The 19,958-nt window shown below is 43.6% G+C and overlaps 1 protein-coding gene across 1 annotated transcript in view; it reads left to right on the top strand.

Annotated features, from left to right (window-relative positions):
* LOC8034613 (condensin complex subunit 1) overlaps positions 1-19,372 on the top strand; it is a 182,994-nt gene extending 163,622 nt beyond the window's left edge. The window contains exons 31-33 of the mRNA XM_042290992.1: positions 191-228; positions 2,891-3,032; positions 17,483-19,372. Coding sequence (XP_042146926.1) covers positions 191-228; positions 2,891-3,032; positions 17,483-17,703 — 401 coding nt within the window. The 3' untranslated portion in view covers positions 17,704-19,372. The remainder of the gene's footprint in view (positions 1-190; positions 229-2,890; positions 3,033-17,482) is intronic.
* Positions 19,373-19,958: the final 586 nt, after the last annotated feature.

A 19,958-nucleotide genomic window follows, 5' to 3' on the forward strand; every position in this document is an offset into this window, starting at 1 on the left:
CCTGCTTTAGACTGCTTCAGTAAAAGAAGCGTGAAACACACGTTAGTTTGTACACGCTGTATTTTGCTATGCCCGGGTTTGTTGTAAATGGGTTTGGCTGTATCTCGGAGCTCTTCTTGAGTCAATAAACTCTTTTTTTGTTATAGTTGTGGAAAGGGACTGCAGTAAACCATGTCTTGTGTGCTTCTAGGTGCTAAGAAGTTACAGACTCTCAAGGCGGACGTAAAGGTGGGTGAACAGAGTTGATTTGCTATCTGGACTGCCAGGACGTCGTTATTGCAAAAAGATGTGAAGGAGTCGGCCACACCTTTGCTCATCTTGAAATTCAGGTCCCTAAACTTTGCTGACAATCAGCAAAGTTTAGAGATTCAGCACACATTTTGACCTTGTCACAAGCGCTACACTTACTGCAGTACCTTGAATTTGGCCAGGTGGATAATCTCCCTTCTTCAATTTGAGGCTTACATTAAACCTTGCATTGTTTTTTTCCCCCAGCACATAAACCATGGTGTCATATTATTCTCTCCTGAATTTTACAGACTTCTGCAAAATAGTGCATGATTCGAAATTTAAGACCCAAGGATGTTAGGTCTTGCTAGACATTCTTTTAATGTAGGACTGAAATGAGCCACTCCTTGCCCATCTTAGCCTGGATGAACATCGTACCAGTGTGCGATTATGCACCACTACTGCGTGATGCATGTTGAGGACTCCAGGCATCAGTTGTACTACACTGGCTAACTTCCTCACCTACAGCATGAACCATATACAGTAGAATCTCAATGATATGATCACGGTTCATCCGAATTTCAGGATGATAAGACTTTAAAATTTCCTGCCAAAGTCCCTTAAGACTAATGTATTACGATTCGGGATAGTCCGAATACTTTTTCAAGTTGTGGTGGATCATACTAATGATGATCCACAATGAAAGAATGATGATCCACAGCGTTTACACGTCATTTAGGGTGGCATCACTTTGCTCCCTCAACCGTAGCAGGCGTTTTCGTGTAATTTGTTTCTCGGTTTTTTCTATGTACACGCCGTGCAATCCCAATAACCGTGGCTGCATTCCAAAGTTTAAAAACATGCCCACGTCCAGCGTTGCTGCACTATCTGTATTGTCACGGGATTCGAATTTGACTTGTTGGAGTAACTCGCATTCACCTACTCCAGGGTTACTGATTTATTTTCATCTTTCGGAGAAAAACGGGTTTTAGTAACTCAGTCACTCGAGTGAACATGAGAAATGACATTCGGAATCAGCGTTGATCAAGCGATCGCCAACGAGCAAGCATTCGCAGAACTGTCTTTGTTTGCACATGCACGTCCGTTGAACTTCGTGCGATTACCTTCAACCGACTTTCGGACGGACATCCCTCATCTGCACAGCGTGAGTTGCGACTCAATGCATCATGTCTGGGGGTTGCTACTCAATTCAACATGTTGGGAATTGGCCTTTGATTTCATTACCGCGGACGGCAACCTCGCAACTTTCGGATTAAGGACTGTCGAGGAAATCATTGATGAAGTGACGGCACTGCAAGGAGAGTCAAGTAGCAGAGACGATGACGGCGACATAACTATAATGATGAGATACCGCCGACGACTGCTGAAACATTGCATGCCCTCGACGTGCTGCGGCACATAATGAGCTCGATCAACGTCAGTGACGACACATGATTTGGATGTTACGAATGTTCTCCGCAATCCCTCGAGATTTGTATCATTGAGATTCTGTACTATGGCCAACCAACCTCACACTGTCGAAACATAATTTGCTCTGCATTCGATTCATTTTTAGGTCGAAGTTTCAATGACATATTTGTAGCCAGGTTAAAGATGATTTCAAAATATCCCTGTGTGTCAGCCCCACTGTGGAAATGTAAGCTAATTCTGCTTGCAGTCATGTACCATCGTGTCTGTATTGCTAAATTTTCATATTTAATTTTTTTGTGATTTTAAAACTATGGCACCAATTTTGTGGGAGGGAGGTTGAAGCCCACAAGATATGTAAATGCTGGAAAGGACTATTTGCTAATGTTTCATTTTTTTCTAACTTTGCCATCTGTGGCAGAAAGGGCCAACGTTTGCCGAGTTTTACCATATCCAAAGATCTTCGAGCCTAATTGCTACTAAACTATTTTCAGATGTCAAGTTTCTACCTGCTCGAATGTGTTCGAAATCTCGCTCAAGTACTACAGTAAAACCTCGTTATAACAAAATGGGATATAACAAACTAATGGATAACAAAGCAATCATAATTCCCCTTGCTTGCTATAGTGGGAAGAAATGGACATTGGCTATAACAAACTAATGGTTATAACAAAATAATTATGACCGCTCCTTCAACTTTGTTATAACGAGGTTTTACTGTAGTTCACTCTTGCTAGTTCTATCCCGTGACAACAGAAGTGGAGCATGATGCCAATTGCCGTTAGGTTATCTGATGCCAATGTACAAAACCTTCACTCTTGAGTGAGACCAAGTAAATTTTAGGATTAGACCCTTGCCTACTTTTACTATTAAGGTTTATTCAAAGAGCACCGTTGCATTATGTGTCATTTTGTTACGTTACGTATGCTTAGGACCCATTCGCAGAGGAGCGTTTGCTTGCATTTTCTCAAGTTACATTGAGCTACAACTGCAATGCAAGTCATTGGGATGCCCGTGCTTCGTGCGTCGCGTGCGAAGCAGCCGCATGAATTGATTGCCATGCTTCGTACGTAGCATGGCTGTCCCGGTGACGGCCCAGTCATAGCCCAGCGTAAGCGGATGATGGCGAACGGTAGTGTGTTGTGAATGGGGCCTTAGGGTTATCTTTGTTATCGTCACAAGTGGCGACTGGGATTGAAGGCCTCAACACTGCCGGTGGCTTGTCTCGGTACAGACACTGCTGCAGGAGCTGGAAGACTCGATCGAGAATCTGCGGGACAAGGGCGTCGACGAGGAAGAGCTGGTGAAGAGGACGCAGAAGGGATCCTCGGGGCAAGGGGGCAAGACGAGGCAAAGGGCAAAGACTTCCTGCGCAAGTAAGAGCACTCCGCCGACTTCTCTTTGGCATTCACGGTGATCTTTCCCTTTGTGCTCGTCTACTTTTCGTATGTGCAGCCGATCATCGCGTTCTATGTAAGGAACGCAGCTAGTAACCGGGTCGAGAAAACTGCAATTTGTACGGATGCATTTTCGCGTGAGGGCGTCATTGCTCTCCTGTAATCACTGTAACCTGTCCTGTCAATCACTGTAACTAGCTATTCGCACTCTTCACAGGAAAGTGGACGCACGGGCTTGGTTTATAGACAGTGTAGACTGGGATTCATTGCATCATGCCGTATCTATTGGCATGACGCAATTTTTTTCCCGAAAAGTTTATGTAAATTTGGGGGATGCATTCATCACATAGGGTTCTAGCCTCCGAGCTACAGCGCGCTCTTCAAGAAGAAAAGAAGCCCGGTTTGAACACCATGCGATTCGTGGCACTGTCTACAAAAGAGAGAACGCCAGACTAGCACGGGTGACCGATGGACAGCAGTGACCAGTCCTTGCTTAATTATTTTTAATGCGAAAACATTAAAGGGATGCTGAACCGAAATCTGGATTCCCGAAAACACGCGGCAAAAGCGTGCAACGGGATGCTACAATCTCCAAAACATCACTCATACAGCGATATCTCGAACGGGTGACCGTATTTTTTAAAAAAAGTGGCGCATTTGGCAGGAATGTTGACATCATGTTTCTCCGAGAAGGAGAGGGAACGGCCTTGCGTCTTCTCCGCCTCACGGCCTTGAGGGAGCGAAGCGAAGAGAGGAGGAAACTAGGTATCTTGACGTCACGCGCCTCGCCGGCCTGGTTCAATTTCGACTTCTTTTTCCAAAAATGCGGCCGTCCACTTGAGATATCGCCTTACTAGTAGTGTTGTAGGGATTGTAGCGTCCCGCCTACATCTCCAGCATTGTTTTTTTTAAATCCAAATTACGGTTCACCATCCCTTTAACTGTCTCATGGAGCGAGCTGACGTCATCTGTTTGAAGCGCAAAAACGGCTCCTAGTTTCCGCCGTGATCCCAGTAGGAGCGATTCGCCTTCAATTCCATTGGCTGGCGCGCGTCGACGGGGCTCCCATTGGCCGCTGCGCCATGGCCTCCAAGATCCCGAAGCGCGCGCGCGCTAGTATGCAGCAGATGACAAAGGGAGTGGAGAAGCAGACGACGAAGGAAGCGGACGAGCAGCTTGCATGCTTTCGCATTCACAACTGATAAGAAATGCTTAGGTGTGCTTCGAGTTTTTTTTGTAAATAATGTAAAAAATGGGAGTTTGGGGAGCATGCTACAGGTAATATTTTGTGCGTTAACACATTTCGCACAAGGATAATTTTAGGCAGACATGTACATGTTACTTAAAATAAGTTTTGTTAAGTTACCGAGTATCGGCATCAAATGTAATTGAGTTGACTAGAAATTCCTCAATTCTAAAGTAATTGAGTAAATTACTAACTACTGTAAAAAAATAGTGAATTACTTTCGAGGTTACTTTGTTGTACTTATGGTCTAAAAATTAGGAAGTTTTCATGCGTTAATGAAATCTTCTTTTAAGGAGGAATAATGTGTTGCATCGTCTTTTGCTGAAGTACGAGAAAAGGGGGACAATGTTCAATTTCCAACGTTTGGCTTTGTAAGGTAGGCCATAATGAAAGTAGATTTGTTAAAAACTATATGATCCCAGGCTTGGTTTGTAGTTATTTCCGGGGTTTTTCTGCCACTGAGCATTTACTGATTTCCAAGTCATCATTGTCAGTTCGCTAAAACAGTGCCACGTTTTCCGTGTTTCAAAGCTTTGCACCGCTTCCGAGCATTCATGATCGAGAACGGAAGCAAGAAAACATATTCCCTGACAAAACATTTAAATTATTTCTCCAGGCAATGAATGCAAAGCCTTGTATTGTATTTGATAAATGGCAGTAACTATAACCTTCATGCAAAAATGTTCCAGAAGCCAGAACTCATCAGGATTAAGCAAGCTACACCGACTTGACATGACACAAATAACACTTTAATCGGAACAATTTAATCGGACGTTTGGTCTCCTATGCGGGAGACGTCACAGTGAATCCAAGAGGCAGCAATGCTTGTTATTGTATTGCTGCCTCTTGGCTTAGCTGGTGATGTCTCCCACTGGGGAGACGAAATGTTTGATTAAATTGTTATTTGTGTTATGTCAAGTAGGTGTAGTTCGTTTAATTATAACCTCACGGCCACGCTTTTATCCAGACTTCACTTTTTTTAAATTTTTATTTATTTAGGAATACTGCAGGCCAATTGCGGCCCAAGCAGGATTGGGGGTTACAAAAGTGGAGTAAAAAAAAAACGCAACACCAGGTAATCCGTAAAATGGGAGAGGGGAACAGGGGAAAATAATGCAAAAATTGTAATAAAGCACATGTAATAGCTCACAACAAAGTTGGGAGGGGTGGCGGTAGTGGGGAACAGGAAAATAAAACACAATGCAAAGAGTTACACATCAAACAAACGCTCAATCGACTCCAAAACATTGTCAGATATAAATATGTGATGAGGTAGGTTGTTCCATTCTGTTATGGTTCTGGGAAAGAAGGAGTATTTAAGAGGGCGCGGTACCTCTATTTATTCGTCCGTTTCAGCCACCAGATGGCACGCGGCTCGAAACGTGGTTGAACGCGCAACTTCTAGATGGCGCCAGTATCGAGGTGTGAAAAGGCCCGCGTTATCCGCTGCGTGAAATAGATCCCGAAATGTGCCGTGTTCTCCCGGCGGAGGAAGTTTCTCCTTCCCTCGCGCGCGATTGGTATGTACGTGCGGTGGCCGAGTCCGGCCTCTGCGCTGTGTGATGCAGTGGGTGGCGCTCGTTTCTGTTCGGAGGTAGGAATAAAAATGCCGGTCCCCTTTTTTACGACGCTCGTTTCTATAGCTTGTTTTTCTTTTTTTATCTCAAGTGACCTACAGTACCGCCTGTTCGAAATCGTCCTTTGCGGTGAGCGATTGAGAGTCAGGTTAGCATTTTATTTGGGTCAGCACTACACGTTCAATGGAGACCTCGGGCGGCGATGTAAATATGCATTGCTCCCCAAAGTGTGTCCAAGGCGCGCAATGACAATTGGAAAGAGTATTGAAGGCGCGCGACCGTCGGTTGGTAAAATACGTGCGTTAGATTCACTTATTCAGTCTAATCATTTTTGCCAACGTCTTTTATCCGTTTCGACAAATGACATGGTCGAGTCTATTGATAACCTTAGCTAGATTGGACGTACGGAGTGTCCGGGCTTTAAATAAATTTGCTTCGTTTATGTGAATGAATAACTGTTTTCTCTTTTCCGTGCTCGGTGCTATGCAAAAATCGCTGACATGTTATGGTAGCTCAGTGTGGCGGCGTTTTGCACGCTGACTCGCTATTGCATTCGCTGTGCACAATATGTGTTCAGATGGAATGTGCTAAATCGTATTTCCGATCGATATGATAGATTTACTTTGCTACAGTGTTAATTATATTTTCCCGATTTAAACTGGTTCGTCCCTGAAAAAAAAAAAAAATAGTGGGCATACAACGACAACGCACCCACTGGGACCCGAGTCAAGGCAAGAACAACTAACTACTAAAAGGTGAAAAAAATCATGTTCGCATACACAGACAGAACGCCTCCATCGAAAGAAATGAATCATGCGCTTGTTCTGCCAGTCTCGTTGTGCGTCTGTCAAAAGCCACAAAGGAGGAAGACAATCAGCGCCTACACCAATCCCCTCCCCTCCCCTCCCCTCCCCTCCCCTCCCCTCCCCTCCCCCCCCCCCACCACCATCCCTAAAAAGAAGAAAAGAAAGGTTTCTTGGGCGCGCGCGCGGTCGCCCAAGCGATGACCTTGGAAGGGTATGCGATTGTAGCACGTTTGTCCCCCGGTTGTGCCCCTGTCTCAAATGCCACGGTCCGTTTCTCCCAAGTGCCCGTCTTATCTTCCCGAGTATCAACTCCGCAGTGATTCTGAATCATTCCGATGCTTTCCAACATTGCAAAACTGTTAGACGAATATTTGCACAGAAGTATACTCTGTTCGCAGAACTATCTACGGCGCTAAAATTCAAAAGCGCCGAGTTGGATTCGGGAACTCGTGTAGGTTTAGCTCATTGTTGGAACATTCTTATTCGCTCGATGAACTCCACAAAACGTGTAAATATTAGAATGAACTTTCCAGAGAACGATAGTTGTTGTCGGGGTTCCAGGCGACCGAACAGGTCGCAATTATTGGCTGATTAAAAATTTTATTTCATAATCACAATCGTATCATCAAGGGCACGCCATTTCCTCATCACTTCTTCTACGAAAAGAGTTGCTGTATTCGTAGCACACACAGACGGAAACGGTTGAGACTGTGCCCAAATAATATCTTCTTTTGGCAGGTACTGCGCAGCGATTACACACAATGCCTCTAACATAAACATGCTGCTCCACATGTCTATTCACAAGGTGCAATACATCGTTCTACCAACTTTGTCGAAATGGGCATGAAAGCGCGTAACCGTCACTTTTTTGAAGTTCTACTTAGAGGTGAAGTGTTTACCGTAAAAAGTCGTTAATTATTTATTTTTTTCCGTTCCACTACAAAGCTCGATTCACTTAAATTTTTGTTTTTATATTGTCTCTACAGCGCTTTTACGTCGGTACTTTCGTGTTAGAGGACATCACATAATGTGCGAAAAAAAAAAAAACCAAAAAAAAAAAACCGGTAGGATCGATGCTGCATAGCCTTTTTTTTTGTGGACATCAAGAAAAAAAAAAGATAGTAGTTGTCTTCACTTCGCACTGCATGTTTTAGCACGGAAGTTCCTATTTGGTTATGATGTCTTTACTTTCTTAAAAATTGTATACAGTAATTTAAATTACCGAATTACAAAAACATCGAAATTGTATAATTGCTTTTCGTTGGGACGCCATGACGACAGCGACACTCATGTTCCCTCGTGGTTTTCGCCAGCATTTCTACGATGAATTGCCAGGATCGCGAGATACAACAGCGTGACACTCCGTCTTCTGTGACGTCATTTGTTGCACTTCGGGACCACTTTTGATGTATGGCCAGCATAAGACGCTAAACACACCAGTCGGAGGCGCGCTGCAGGTGCCATAGTACAGCTCCTAAAAGCAGTGTTGTACGGAACGGCGTTCCTGGAACGCGTTCCTTTTAAGAGGAACGAAGGAACGCCGCCGTTCCATTTTGCATCGCTGGAACTGGAATGGGAACGCGTTACATTTTTACTGGAACGGAGAGAAGGAACGGCGTTCCTTTTTTTTTCGTCCAGTGGGGTTATTTTAATTTGATTTCTAAGAAGGAAATTCTGGAAGTATAAAAACAATATTTTTACGAAGAGCAGGATCTCGTTAACTTTTTGCTTAGTTACCTTCGGGTTCGTCTTGTGTGGTCCCTGCTTGGTAACAGTTGGGTGCAGGAGAGCTAGGGGATATCGATTCTATTTTCAGTGCCCGCGAGACTGCGCTACAAAAAGCAAAACTTTTAGTCGAAGGAAAAGACACAGAAAGAGGGTCGTTTTATACTCAGCTAATTTCTTTGCTTCCACGAATCCTCACACACCCAGAAATCTAAGGCCGACTACTGCTATCACTGAACTTCCACAAAGAGAACAACAGATACATCAAAAGTACAAATAACCAGGCATCGAACATACCCCTGTATCCCAAGCAGTGGTCACTTAAAAGTTACACAAAAATTTACCTTTATTAATTCTCTGCCTGTCCCCACCTTCAAACTGAACAACGAATCCAGCCTTCATGAAAAGGAGTTGTAGTTTTCAATACTGACCTTCCAAAAGCCCTACCCTCTTCATCACTCGCTCGTCTTGCGGACAACATTGAGGATCAATGGTTGTTAAGTTCGAACAAGGGACTTTGTTATATTGAAACGTGTGAGGTTGTTGCAAAACGCTCGTGCAATGTATAGGGTGACAGTACATTTGGCTCGTCCGAGTCCCCCACCACAAACATAAATATGGGTAAAAGCATAGATTTTTAAAGGTGTATATCAACAAATCAAACCCTGCTTTCGCCTGTTTTCTTCTCTTGGTGCTCTTCCATCACGGCCTTCAAATTCTTATGTTTCCATTTGACGGAATAGATTAAAAAAATAAAAATAAAATATTTTCTAGATATAACTAAGTATGGTAATCAGCAAAATACAAATGTAACGTATATGTAACGATACGTTCCATTTTTTTAACTGTAACGGGAACGAGTTCCTTCTTCACGTATGGAACTTGTAACGGGAACACGTTCCAAAAATCAGGAGGAACGAGGAACGAGCTTCCGTTCCTATTTTTGAGGAACGTGTACAACACTGCCTAAAAGTAGCTGTCACGTGCTTTGCTCCGCGACTGTGATTCCCTCACAGCAGCTCTGACTGAGGGTTGCCAAATTACGGTGAAACGGAGTATAGACAAAACAGACCGGAAACGAGCTGCCAGCATACGATAGTCAAACTCCAACAAAAAGGATTAGTTTCTTCCCAAGCTGGACGACATTTACTGGGCATCTTTAGAGCTGCGAAGCTCAAAATCACGCGTACTCATAAGATTTTTTTTTCTCGTGTGTTCGTGATTTTTATGATGTCCTGCAAGCAAGAAAAAAATATATATGGTGAAGTCACTCCGAGGGGGTACCGATAACTGCGAGCCACGAACATGAAGGATTCGCTAACATCCGTCAGGAGTGTGAACGGTAAATCGTCACGCAAACATATTCTCACAAGCTGCAGATATTTATTTGGCTTAGCAAGTAGAATACTAGTATACTAACGACATGTGATTATTGTACACAAGATACCATTTCTCGGTTCTTCAAAACCATTTCCCTGGTCTGAACGGTCGCGCTACGGGCCGCGGCTAGCCGTGCCCTCGATAGACTACGGAGCTGCGTTGTGTCGTCTGCTACTGTACCGCCAACAGGAGAGCGATAGCTCTGTGTGCTCCACAGATGCGTGTTGCGGTATAACTCTGTACGTCTGTCCTAGAGGAAGACAAAAAGATAGGCTCCGTGACCCCCTCCTAAGCTAACAAAAACAAACAGAAGTATACTCGTTTGGACTGAAAGGTTTACAAAATAGTGACCAGGCATTGGAAAAGCATATGTCACAGAACTTGGTTTATGAAATGGCATCATTGTTTCGAGCAAGAAATCACCTGCTCACCACTGGGACGATGAAATCGTCACTATTTATTGCGTCAGGTATATTTGCGCTCATGAAGAAAAATCTGAACGCATCCTTCTCCCAAAGTCTTGTGTCGAATAATAAACACTTTTTTAAACATCTATGCACAAATAACTCATTTTTTTCTACACTTGTATATACACGTTAATTAAACGACGTCAAACCGCATTTTTGATTAGATCTTGATGTCTACACCAACTACATTCATATTTTTTAGGGCTTTATTGAACGATAACTTCAACTATAGTTAATGGAACACGATGGCTCGATCTCAACAAAAACCTCAACGTGCGAAGCTTCCACAGACGGTCGCTTGCGAGTATTCTCAATGGGAGACTTCAGAAGCTTTCGCTTGCCATAGGGAGCTTGCTTTCAACTACAGCACTGCACGGGCCCGGAAAGCGCAGAGCGCGCTGCTGTGGGGAGAGGTTGACTTACAAGATGACGTGTTACGTGGTCACGTAAGATGGCGTCATTTCGTGCAGCGTGATCACGTAAGATCACGTCATTTCGTGTAACGAGATCATGTAAAATGACGTGTTTGTGTCACGTGATCACGTAAGATGACGTCAGTTCGTATGAACTGACGTCACCTTACGACAACGCCAACAACATTAGTGCCGTCCGGAACCATTGACCTTAGAAACGCGCCTCTTCGCTTGAAGAGCTGATATGCGTTGATTGTTATTTGTTTCTTTTGCATACTACAGACCATTCAAAAACTCGCCTTCTGGGTGCCACCAACTTCGTCTACTGGGCTGTAAAGCGCGTTCGAGCGTGCGCAATACCTCTCTAGGCCGAAAGATTGTACACTGAGTATGCGTTCACAGCTCAATGACAAAGGCATTTTTCGTCAGGATAGATGCTCCCACGAGAAGAGCGTAATGGATATGTGAATAGAATTGGAAATTTGAAATGTTCTTGTCCAATCGCATTTTTCTTTGGTTATCAACGCTTTTTAGCGTCATCACAAGACGTTCAACCCATAATACACTGGTGATTAAAAAATAAGCACCGAAAAACATGCACCGATTTTCGCTCAAAAATAAACACCGGAAAAAACATACCGTAATCATTACCCATGTCACCTTTTTGGGTGATATGTGAATTTCCAGAAGAACAGCGAGTTATCACCCTCCCCTAGGAATACCCTGACTACAGAGCAGGCGACCCGTTTTTCCCCGCGTTAGATTGCGGTGACCACGAACCGTACGGAGGTCACAGGACGTCCGGGAAAAATAAAAAGGGAGGCAAACAACGATCTACTCAGTGCACGCTTCATCCCCGATTTCCACGACCCCAAGGCCGAAGGACGTTTGTGTGAAGGATAACAATAAAATAAAACTTTGCGTAAAAAAAAAAGCCCGTTTTTAAAAGAAAAAAAAAAGTAGAAACAAGCACAACGCGTTGACGGACCGCGAGGTTGTGGAACACCTCGCGGTCCGCTTGCCACAGGACGGTTGTCTTCGACCCATAGCTCCAAGGTGAATTTGCCACTTGCGAAAACACGGAGACCTACCCAGCGAGAACCAGGAAGGCAAGACACGCACACTGACGCCTCGGCGTGCAGAATGAAACAGGATACGGGCGCAGAATACGGCCGCGGAAGAACACCTCGCACAGTGCCGATCCGGCCGATCTCCGAACGGACGATTTCGCATTTCGTGGACAGCGAGCGCCGCCGCACGGGAGAGAGAGGTACCTTAAAAACGACGAAAACAAGCACCGACACCTTGGTTCTTTATATTTGCTGTAGTTACGGAACAAATCGACTTACATGAATAATTTGAATATTATTCGATTCCGTAATAAATTTAGAAGACACTAAGCGCAATACCTCTTATGTTTGAATTTATATAATTTTGTAAATTCGCTCCGAACGCAAGAGTGCCGAATTAGCCAATTTTGACCATTTTCATGATTTTTTAAAGAATATAATTAAATTTATGATGAAACATTTGTTGCGCTTAGTGTCTCGATAATGACTCAATGTCTTTAAAGCCGAAATTTTCAAGAAGATCCGCGCAGCCTTTATTACGTGAGAATTTTTTTAATTTGGTGAAAAACCTCATGTATTCTGTATGGGGCTCTGAGGTGCGCCCCCTCTTAAATGCATTTGTTCGAGCGAATACTGGAGTTATTTTATGCGGATGGTCATGCCTTGTGCGCCTAGTCGATGATGGGTGAAGAAAGGACGACGATTCAAGCCGGAGTTTTTTAAACCAGAGTTGATAAAGAAATTTTAGTCTAGCTAGCTTCCTTCGTGATTCAAGAGAGATGATGTTGTTACTTTGAATTAAGGCAGCAGGTGAGTCATGCGGGTGGTAGCGATTAAATATAAAAAGAGCTGCTTGCTTTTTAACATCTTCCAGTATCTTGATATCTTTTTTTGTGAATGGATCCCAGACTGTACAGGCGTATTCTAACTTCATTCTTATCAATGTGTTATAGGCTAAAAGTTTCACATGAGAAGGCACGTGCTTAAGCTTGTGCCTTATCATACCTAGTTTTCGACGGGTGTGAGGACCAAGATAAGTTGGTAGAAATTGTTATACCAAGATATTTAAAGCTCATCGTCCGAGAGATGTAGTTATCACCAATAAAGTATTCATACTGATAAGAGGACTTTTTGTTAGTGATGCGCATGTACAAGGACTTTTCTTGGTTAAGCTTCATCTCCCAATGATCGCACCAGCTAGAAACTGCATTAAGACTTTCGTTCAGAACAACTTGGTCCCTAGTAGAGTTAATATCCTTGAACAATAGACAGTCGTCCGCAAATAAACGAATACTCACGCTTTTATCTATACAAAAAGTGAGGTCATTAATAAAAATTGAAAAAAGAAGAGGGCCAAGGACACTCCCTTGCGGAACACCCGAAATTACAGGAAGAGGATCAGAATGGTGACCGACTACATCGACGAATTGTTTTCGCATTTGAAGATAAGATGAAATCCATTGAACAACTGTGCTGGGAAGGCCAATCTCATTTAGTTTGTATATAAGACCGGAATGAGGAACTCTGTCGAAGGCTTTGCTAAAATCAAGGAAGATGACGTCGACTTGACCAGGCCTATCTACTATAGAAGCAAAAGAATGAATAGTTGAAATGAGCTGAGTAGTAGTAGAAAGTCCCTTTCGGAACCCATGCTGAAAAGGCGAGATTATTTCATGTTTATCGAGGAAATCATTGATGTAATTAGAAATTATATGTTCCAGTAGTTTACACGAAGAGCTGGTGAGTGAAATTGGGCGATAATTTGTTAACATTGTACGGTCTCCTTTTTTAAAAACGGGTACAACCCGAGCAATTCGCCAATCTGAGGGAACAACGGGCTTCCATGAAATGCTAAACACCAAGCCAAAGAATGCTTCACATTAAAAGAATGCAAAAGCCCCCAAAACTCACACTGTTCCATCACCCTCCTTTTTTTATACCCATCTCGCGGACTGTGGAGAATGTAGTGACGGCAAAAAGAATGCCGAAGGCACCTTAAAAAAGGTTTGCAAGTGTAAAACATGGTTGCAGTGGTGTACCTTTGCTAGCGGACCACTGTAATCATGCACCACAGTATACCCCTGTCAGACAGGCACCTAAAATCAGACTTGTACATAACTAGGGTTCGGAGTTTTCGGTTTAAACCGATAAAAACCGATAAAAGTAAGCCGAATCCATTCTCGAAAATTCTGTTTTAACCGAAAATGGTTGTTCTTTAGGATCGCGTCGAGGTGACCTCAACACAATTTGTGTTGAGGTCACCTGGCACCAATTTTCCAGCTAAATTTAGTGGGGAAACTGTGGGAGGAGGAGATGGTATGGAGGAGAAGGAGGGGAGGGTACAATGGAGGAGGATGGGAGGGTATGCAGGAGGAGGGAGGGTACGGAGGAAGAGGAGGAGAAGGGGCACACCCTCCCCTCCTCCTCAAGAGCTGCACTCTAATTTCGCATTACAGGGATTTGTAAACGTCTTTCAATTCTTGGTTTGTTTCTGTCTTCCCGTGGGGAAAACGTGAGAAAGCATGAACTGAGGACTCCTTCCAGAGAAGCAATGTTTGAGACTGAGAATGATTTGGGTGGATGTGGGGAAATGGGGGAAACCAGAGGAAACAAGCCGGTACCCGCAAGGGAGAGCAGAGTGACTGCTTTGCGTTAACCACTTCTCACAAAACTCAGAGTGTAAAAGTTATCCGCGCTTCGAAAATCATTCCATAAACCTTTAAAATTCCCCCAATTTCGACATAAAAAAGTCTAAACGACCGAACACAGTGTCTGCAAAATCAAGTTGATATAGAGAGCAAAACCTCAAATAAACATCATGCATCCCTAATGTATGTCTAAAAATAAAAACCTCTTTAATTTTATATGACATCGAACAAAAATTTTAAAAAGACCAAAACATGAGGGCACGCAGAAGCGAAACCTTCAGACGTCGTGACTGTCTTTCAATAGGTTAATCCCTTAATTAAGGAGTGTGTCTTCACACTCCAATCACCCTTAAGCTGAGACTACAGTGGGAGCTACGGGCCCGCAGGATCAATCAGACACGTCTCTCTTATCACTTGCCCCGGCTCTCCGCGGTGGGTATGGCTGGGAGCATGATGACGTGGCGAAAGAGAGGCGTATGACTGGTCCAATGAAGACGTAAGGGCTAAGGGGCCATCACAGTAAGAAAGTGTTTGCGCCAGGTGGGAATAGAACCCAGACCATTTAGATTATTAAGGGGGGACATAGCCTCGGAATTCAAAATTCTCAGAAAAAATGTTTTTTTCAAAAATGTCATGTTTATGCTTATTAACTTTTAAAGAATGGTTTCAGAAACTTTCATTTATAAACATGCAGGATTTATCTCGGAATAAATTATTTTCGACATGTCGGCAGCCCTCCGAGTCAGCAGGGAGCAAGTTTTTTGCGTTTTTTATTTAGCGCTTCTTCATATGTACTCATTTAACCTAGCCAGAACATCTCACCCTCAACTATCAATGGCCAGGAACAACACAAACTGGTAGCTATTGCCAGGTGAACAGGGAAGTCTCAAAGAGGAAGGTGCTAACAATGTGCCAGGTGAATTTTGCCCACCTTGAACTCACAGAAAAGAAAGAAACCTAAAGTTGAAACTTCAAATGCATTTTTCTCTGTTTCACTTTTGGGCATGAAATGTATGATTAGACATTTTGAAAGTGTAAGGATTTCATTCAGTGGTGTCCTTGACTGAAATTTCCTGAGGAACAAGTTAAGGTACACATAATCTGAAAAAGCTAAATTCCTCATGACAAAAACTGAATATTTTAAAACTCAGAAATTTGTTAAAATCGTTTGCTCTTTCTGGGTGTTATTGTTTTTCTCTAGAATTGCATTTTCTACAATTAATTTTTACCTTAACTTGCACCATGGGTATTCTACTTCCCATTAAACCAAACATTTTGTGGATTGCAATTATTATTTTTCTTAAATACATTTCCTATTAAAGTAACTTTTTTCTGGAGCTTGTTAAGCATAGTATGTTGTAGAATTGGCCTATAAGACTGAAACTTTAGATGTCATCAATCCTAATGGGGTTCAATTCACCCTGAAAGTTTGAATCCATTTGAGACATTGGTTCAAAAGTTGACCCTCCCAAGCCATGTGTCCCCTTGCGAGTGCCTTTCCAGCACGTTGCGTCACATCGCCGTGAGTTGAGGTGCTATTTGGCGGGAAAGCTTTGCGGGGCATCCGCTCTGCGTCCTGCAGATAGCAACTTGACACCCTGTCGCACGTTTTGAAAGGCCGTGCTAACTCCTTTCCAGTAGTTGCCATCGAGTGTACATGCCACGTGTTGAGCCAATCAATAAACTAATTGACGAAGAGCAAAATAAAAATGTAATTGAAAGTTACTAAACTAATCAGAAAAGTAGTTAAACTACAGTAACTGAGTAGTTACTGTAGACGTATAAGTCTGCCAAAAGGTGATCGAGCAGACATACATACTTCGTGAGAAACTTGTGCCAACCACCGGCAATCCTGAAGGTATTGCACTGCCTCTGGGATTGGCCACCTTTTTAAAGCGATAGCTTTACGGGCGATACTTTGCAGAGATTTCGACGTGGGTTGTTGTTGCCGCACGTGCAAAGAAGGGAAAACCCTTTTTGTCTCCCCTGTTGGCACAAGGAGAGGGGAATAGACCCTCTGCAAAACGTACAGCGCCACGACGGCAGAGAATTTTGGGAACCCTCGGTACAGATCACGCGCTTTCTCGTTGCGACTGCGCGCGCGTTTGGGACGCTTCACTTCCCCCGGCTCTTGCGCTTCGCGTGCATATTGCTCTTTGTCGCTTCTTTCGTCCACTCACTTGTTACGCCTGTTTGGTTTTCTATTTCCTTGTTAACTTGTCTTTCTGTTTCGTTTCTACCTAACGAAGAGAATGTAGCGGTGTTAGAAATGTGCTTTCACGGAACAAACGTTTGGGCTGTATGCCGATCGGCAGTGCTCATGCGCGTATGTGAGCAACAGACTTTGCGGTAGTAAAACATTGTTTCATGAGCATTTCTTGCATAAAACAATGAAACTAATTGGAGTCTTGAGTTTAATGTATCTCTTGTGGCACCTGTGCTAAATACGTACAAAAGAAAAAGTGTTTTTCTTTTTGTTTTTGTTTTTTTACTTTTTGTGTTCACCCACCGAGACATGGCCCACCCCACTTTTTTTATGAACTTCAGGCGGCAGGGTGGTGGGCGATGACTCGGGATATTATGGTAGAGAGATAGTTTCATTTATTTGAATTTGTTGACGTCATTTTCCGTTTCGAAAATAATAAAGTATCTGCATATTTTCCTTTGTTATTTTTCAATGGTACACGCATATTTGAAACATATTCAATGTTTAAAGGTATTTTTTTAATGTTTGTTTTTTATTCGTATATGAAAATTTCAATATTCGCACATCCTTGATTCCTACACTACTGAGCCAACCGAGGGGCTCCGACAGGTCAGGCGTCTCCTCTAGCTTGCGACACAAGGAGCGAAGCTGGACGCGTGCATGTCGATGCAAAGCGGTGAAGCCTGGTGCCAGTAATTGGAGAATTCTGGAGACATTATTTGCAAATTTTGGAAAACTCAAATACTTTGAACAGCGTGTCGCTCTTATTGAACTCAAGTCCCCTGGTTGAAACGTTAATTATTCGGATTAATTGTTAAATTTTCTCCGATCCCCGAAATTTCGAAAAAAAAAATTTTGAAGGTGCGGTTCATTCTTTTTTTTTGTTTCCAGCGCCCCGAGGAAAGAAGCCACCTTCCAAATCCGCAAAAAGCACCTCCAGGTTCACGCGGCGTACCAAGGTGGCCAACTGGTCCGAAGAGAGCGACACGGAACAAGCCAAGGAGAACGTCTTCGAGCCGCCCAGGTCGGTGCGGAAGGCGCTGCCTCGCAGGAAGTGCAAGATACAGCTTCAGCTCAGCGACAGCGAAAGCGAAGGCGAAAAGGCGTCGTGAAGAAACATTTGGTTCATAGCGGGCATACCGTCCCCTCATTCCTTGAGCGGAGGGGAAAGGGTTTTACAACCACTGACATTGTACAACGGGAGGGTAACATAAATCACCAAGTTAGCTTTAATATCGACCGGAGAAATCGAGGCCTGCACCTAGGGATCCCAAATTTTCACGGAAGACCCATTTCAATGGCGATTTTACCTCGTGGAATTTCAAGGCGTAGCTCCCTTTCTACGAAAAATGAGACAAACTTGCCACAGTCTACGGCGGAGGACGACGCCGATTGCAACGTCATCTACCGACAGGTGTAACGGGCAGACGACGCACTCGGTGGACGGCAGACGACTTGGTCGTCCGCTCGCCGCGCCCATAGGGAGATGGCGCCACAAGCACAATCACCGCTAACACGGTCATCTGCGTCGTCGTCCGACGTTGACCGTGGCAAGCTTGTTGGTCTCAGTTTTCGCAGAAAGGGAGCTATGCCTCGTAATTTTATGAGGTAGTATCCACCACTAAAATACCCCTTCGAGCAAAGTTTGAGATTGCTGCGTGCAGGCGTCAGGAGACCTTATTCATGACTAGTGCCATCTCTCGGCGGCCACACATATCAGAGGCTCGGCGCCACTTGTGAGGGTTCTCCACCAACCCCGCCGCAGTACGAACCCCACTCTCCCCGCATAGCGTTCGTCGCTTGTTCTTTTGATTCTTTGGAGTATGTTGATGGTGTCAGCCGCTTGCGGATAACGTACGAATATTAGGCGCAAGTTTGTTACACTAGCATAGGCACACAAGTGTACGCGAGACACACATGCATAAAATGAAATGACCGGCGTGTCCCCGCGGTGCAAGTATGCGGAATACAATGTATTTAAAAACAAAAAACATTATTCTACGGAAAGCCGCAACACTTTCCTTTTAGAATAATAATTATATCAATAAATAAATTCAGTACTTGCACATCTATACTTTTAGGCCTCTTAAGAAAAATGCATTATTAAATGTCTGCAACGTTTTAATGTGCTCCTCCTGGTAGCTCGGTCATCTAGCTCAGCGGGCATTTCAATTTCATGCACACTCGCAATAGAATATGATCAGTGCTCATAAAAGTGGGCGCTTGCAGTATTGGCTACAAATACAGAAGCTTCTCCCTCAGCACAAAGCCGATCTGTTGGAAAGCGTGCAAGCGCGACTGTCAAACTCGCCAAGACGTCCAGTTTAGCAGTCAAGAGCCCGCTTTTATGCTTTCGCCTACATGTTGAAAATGTTTCGCAAAATGTGAGAGTCGCGCCACAATAATGATGCAGCGTAAAGCAAAGTTCACCTTTGCGTTTTAGCAGCTCCGACAGATGGCGGGCAAATCTGCCCAAGGTCTATTGTTGCGGTCGACTTTAGAGCGAGCCTGGCAATTTATGACACCCAAACTTATTGTACGGCATGAGGCTCTTGTTGATAACTCATACATTTTGACTGGGTAACCATGATCATTATAGGCACTGCCATAGCGAGAATGGCATCGTGTATTATTTCTTTGCTCATACTCGCGTCATGTTTTTTTCAGTTCCCAATCATATTTTTTCTAAAGGTACTATTTAAGTGGTTGTATTTTTATCATTCTGGGGACGGCACACTGTGTGGAAAGATTGGAAGAATTTATTAAAATATTTGGACAACACTGGCAGGTCTTTATCTTCACTTGCAATGTGTGTAGAGTATGACCTCATTACAGCAGACATTCGGCTACTATGACATAACAATCTGTGAATTTCGGTTGGTCGTCCTATCTATGCCATTGAGCCAAATTTGCGTATTACAGATTCTGTTCCAACATACATTCGGATATAATGGACTATATTAGGGGGTTTGTAAGTGGTTTGCCATTCCGTTATAATGGGCCCTTGACAGCAGTCATTATTTTGGACATTACGCGGCATTTTGCGAACTGGTGTCATCACGCTCGACACCTAGCACGCCTTGTAGAACGAAAGCACAGATGGTGACGATCATCGGTAGAGCTGAATAAAAAATCACTACCTTTCAAAGTTGAGTAGTTTTTATAGTACAGTTCTTTTCTAATATTCATTCACATTATGTCAGTCTCACTGTGTACAGCAGACTCGAGGCATAATCCAGCTCAAAGTCTGTAGTGAGAGTGTCTACGTTCTGTGTACTCCTTTTACCACAGTCCAAAATCTTCATCACTATCAGTTTACTTAATTTTGCGCAGTATGGCCATCGGAGCACTTGCACCATAAAACCTG

The sequence above is a fragment of the Ixodes scapularis genome, unplaced genomic scaffold, assembly GCF_016920785.2.
Source record: "Ixodes scapularis isolate PalLabHiFi unplaced genomic scaffold, ASM1692078v2 PGA_scaffold1__304_contigs__length_218370807, whole genome shotgun sequence".
Classification (NCBI taxonomy): domain Eukaryota; kingdom Metazoa; phylum Arthropoda; class Arachnida; order Ixodida; family Ixodidae; genus Ixodes; species Ixodes scapularis.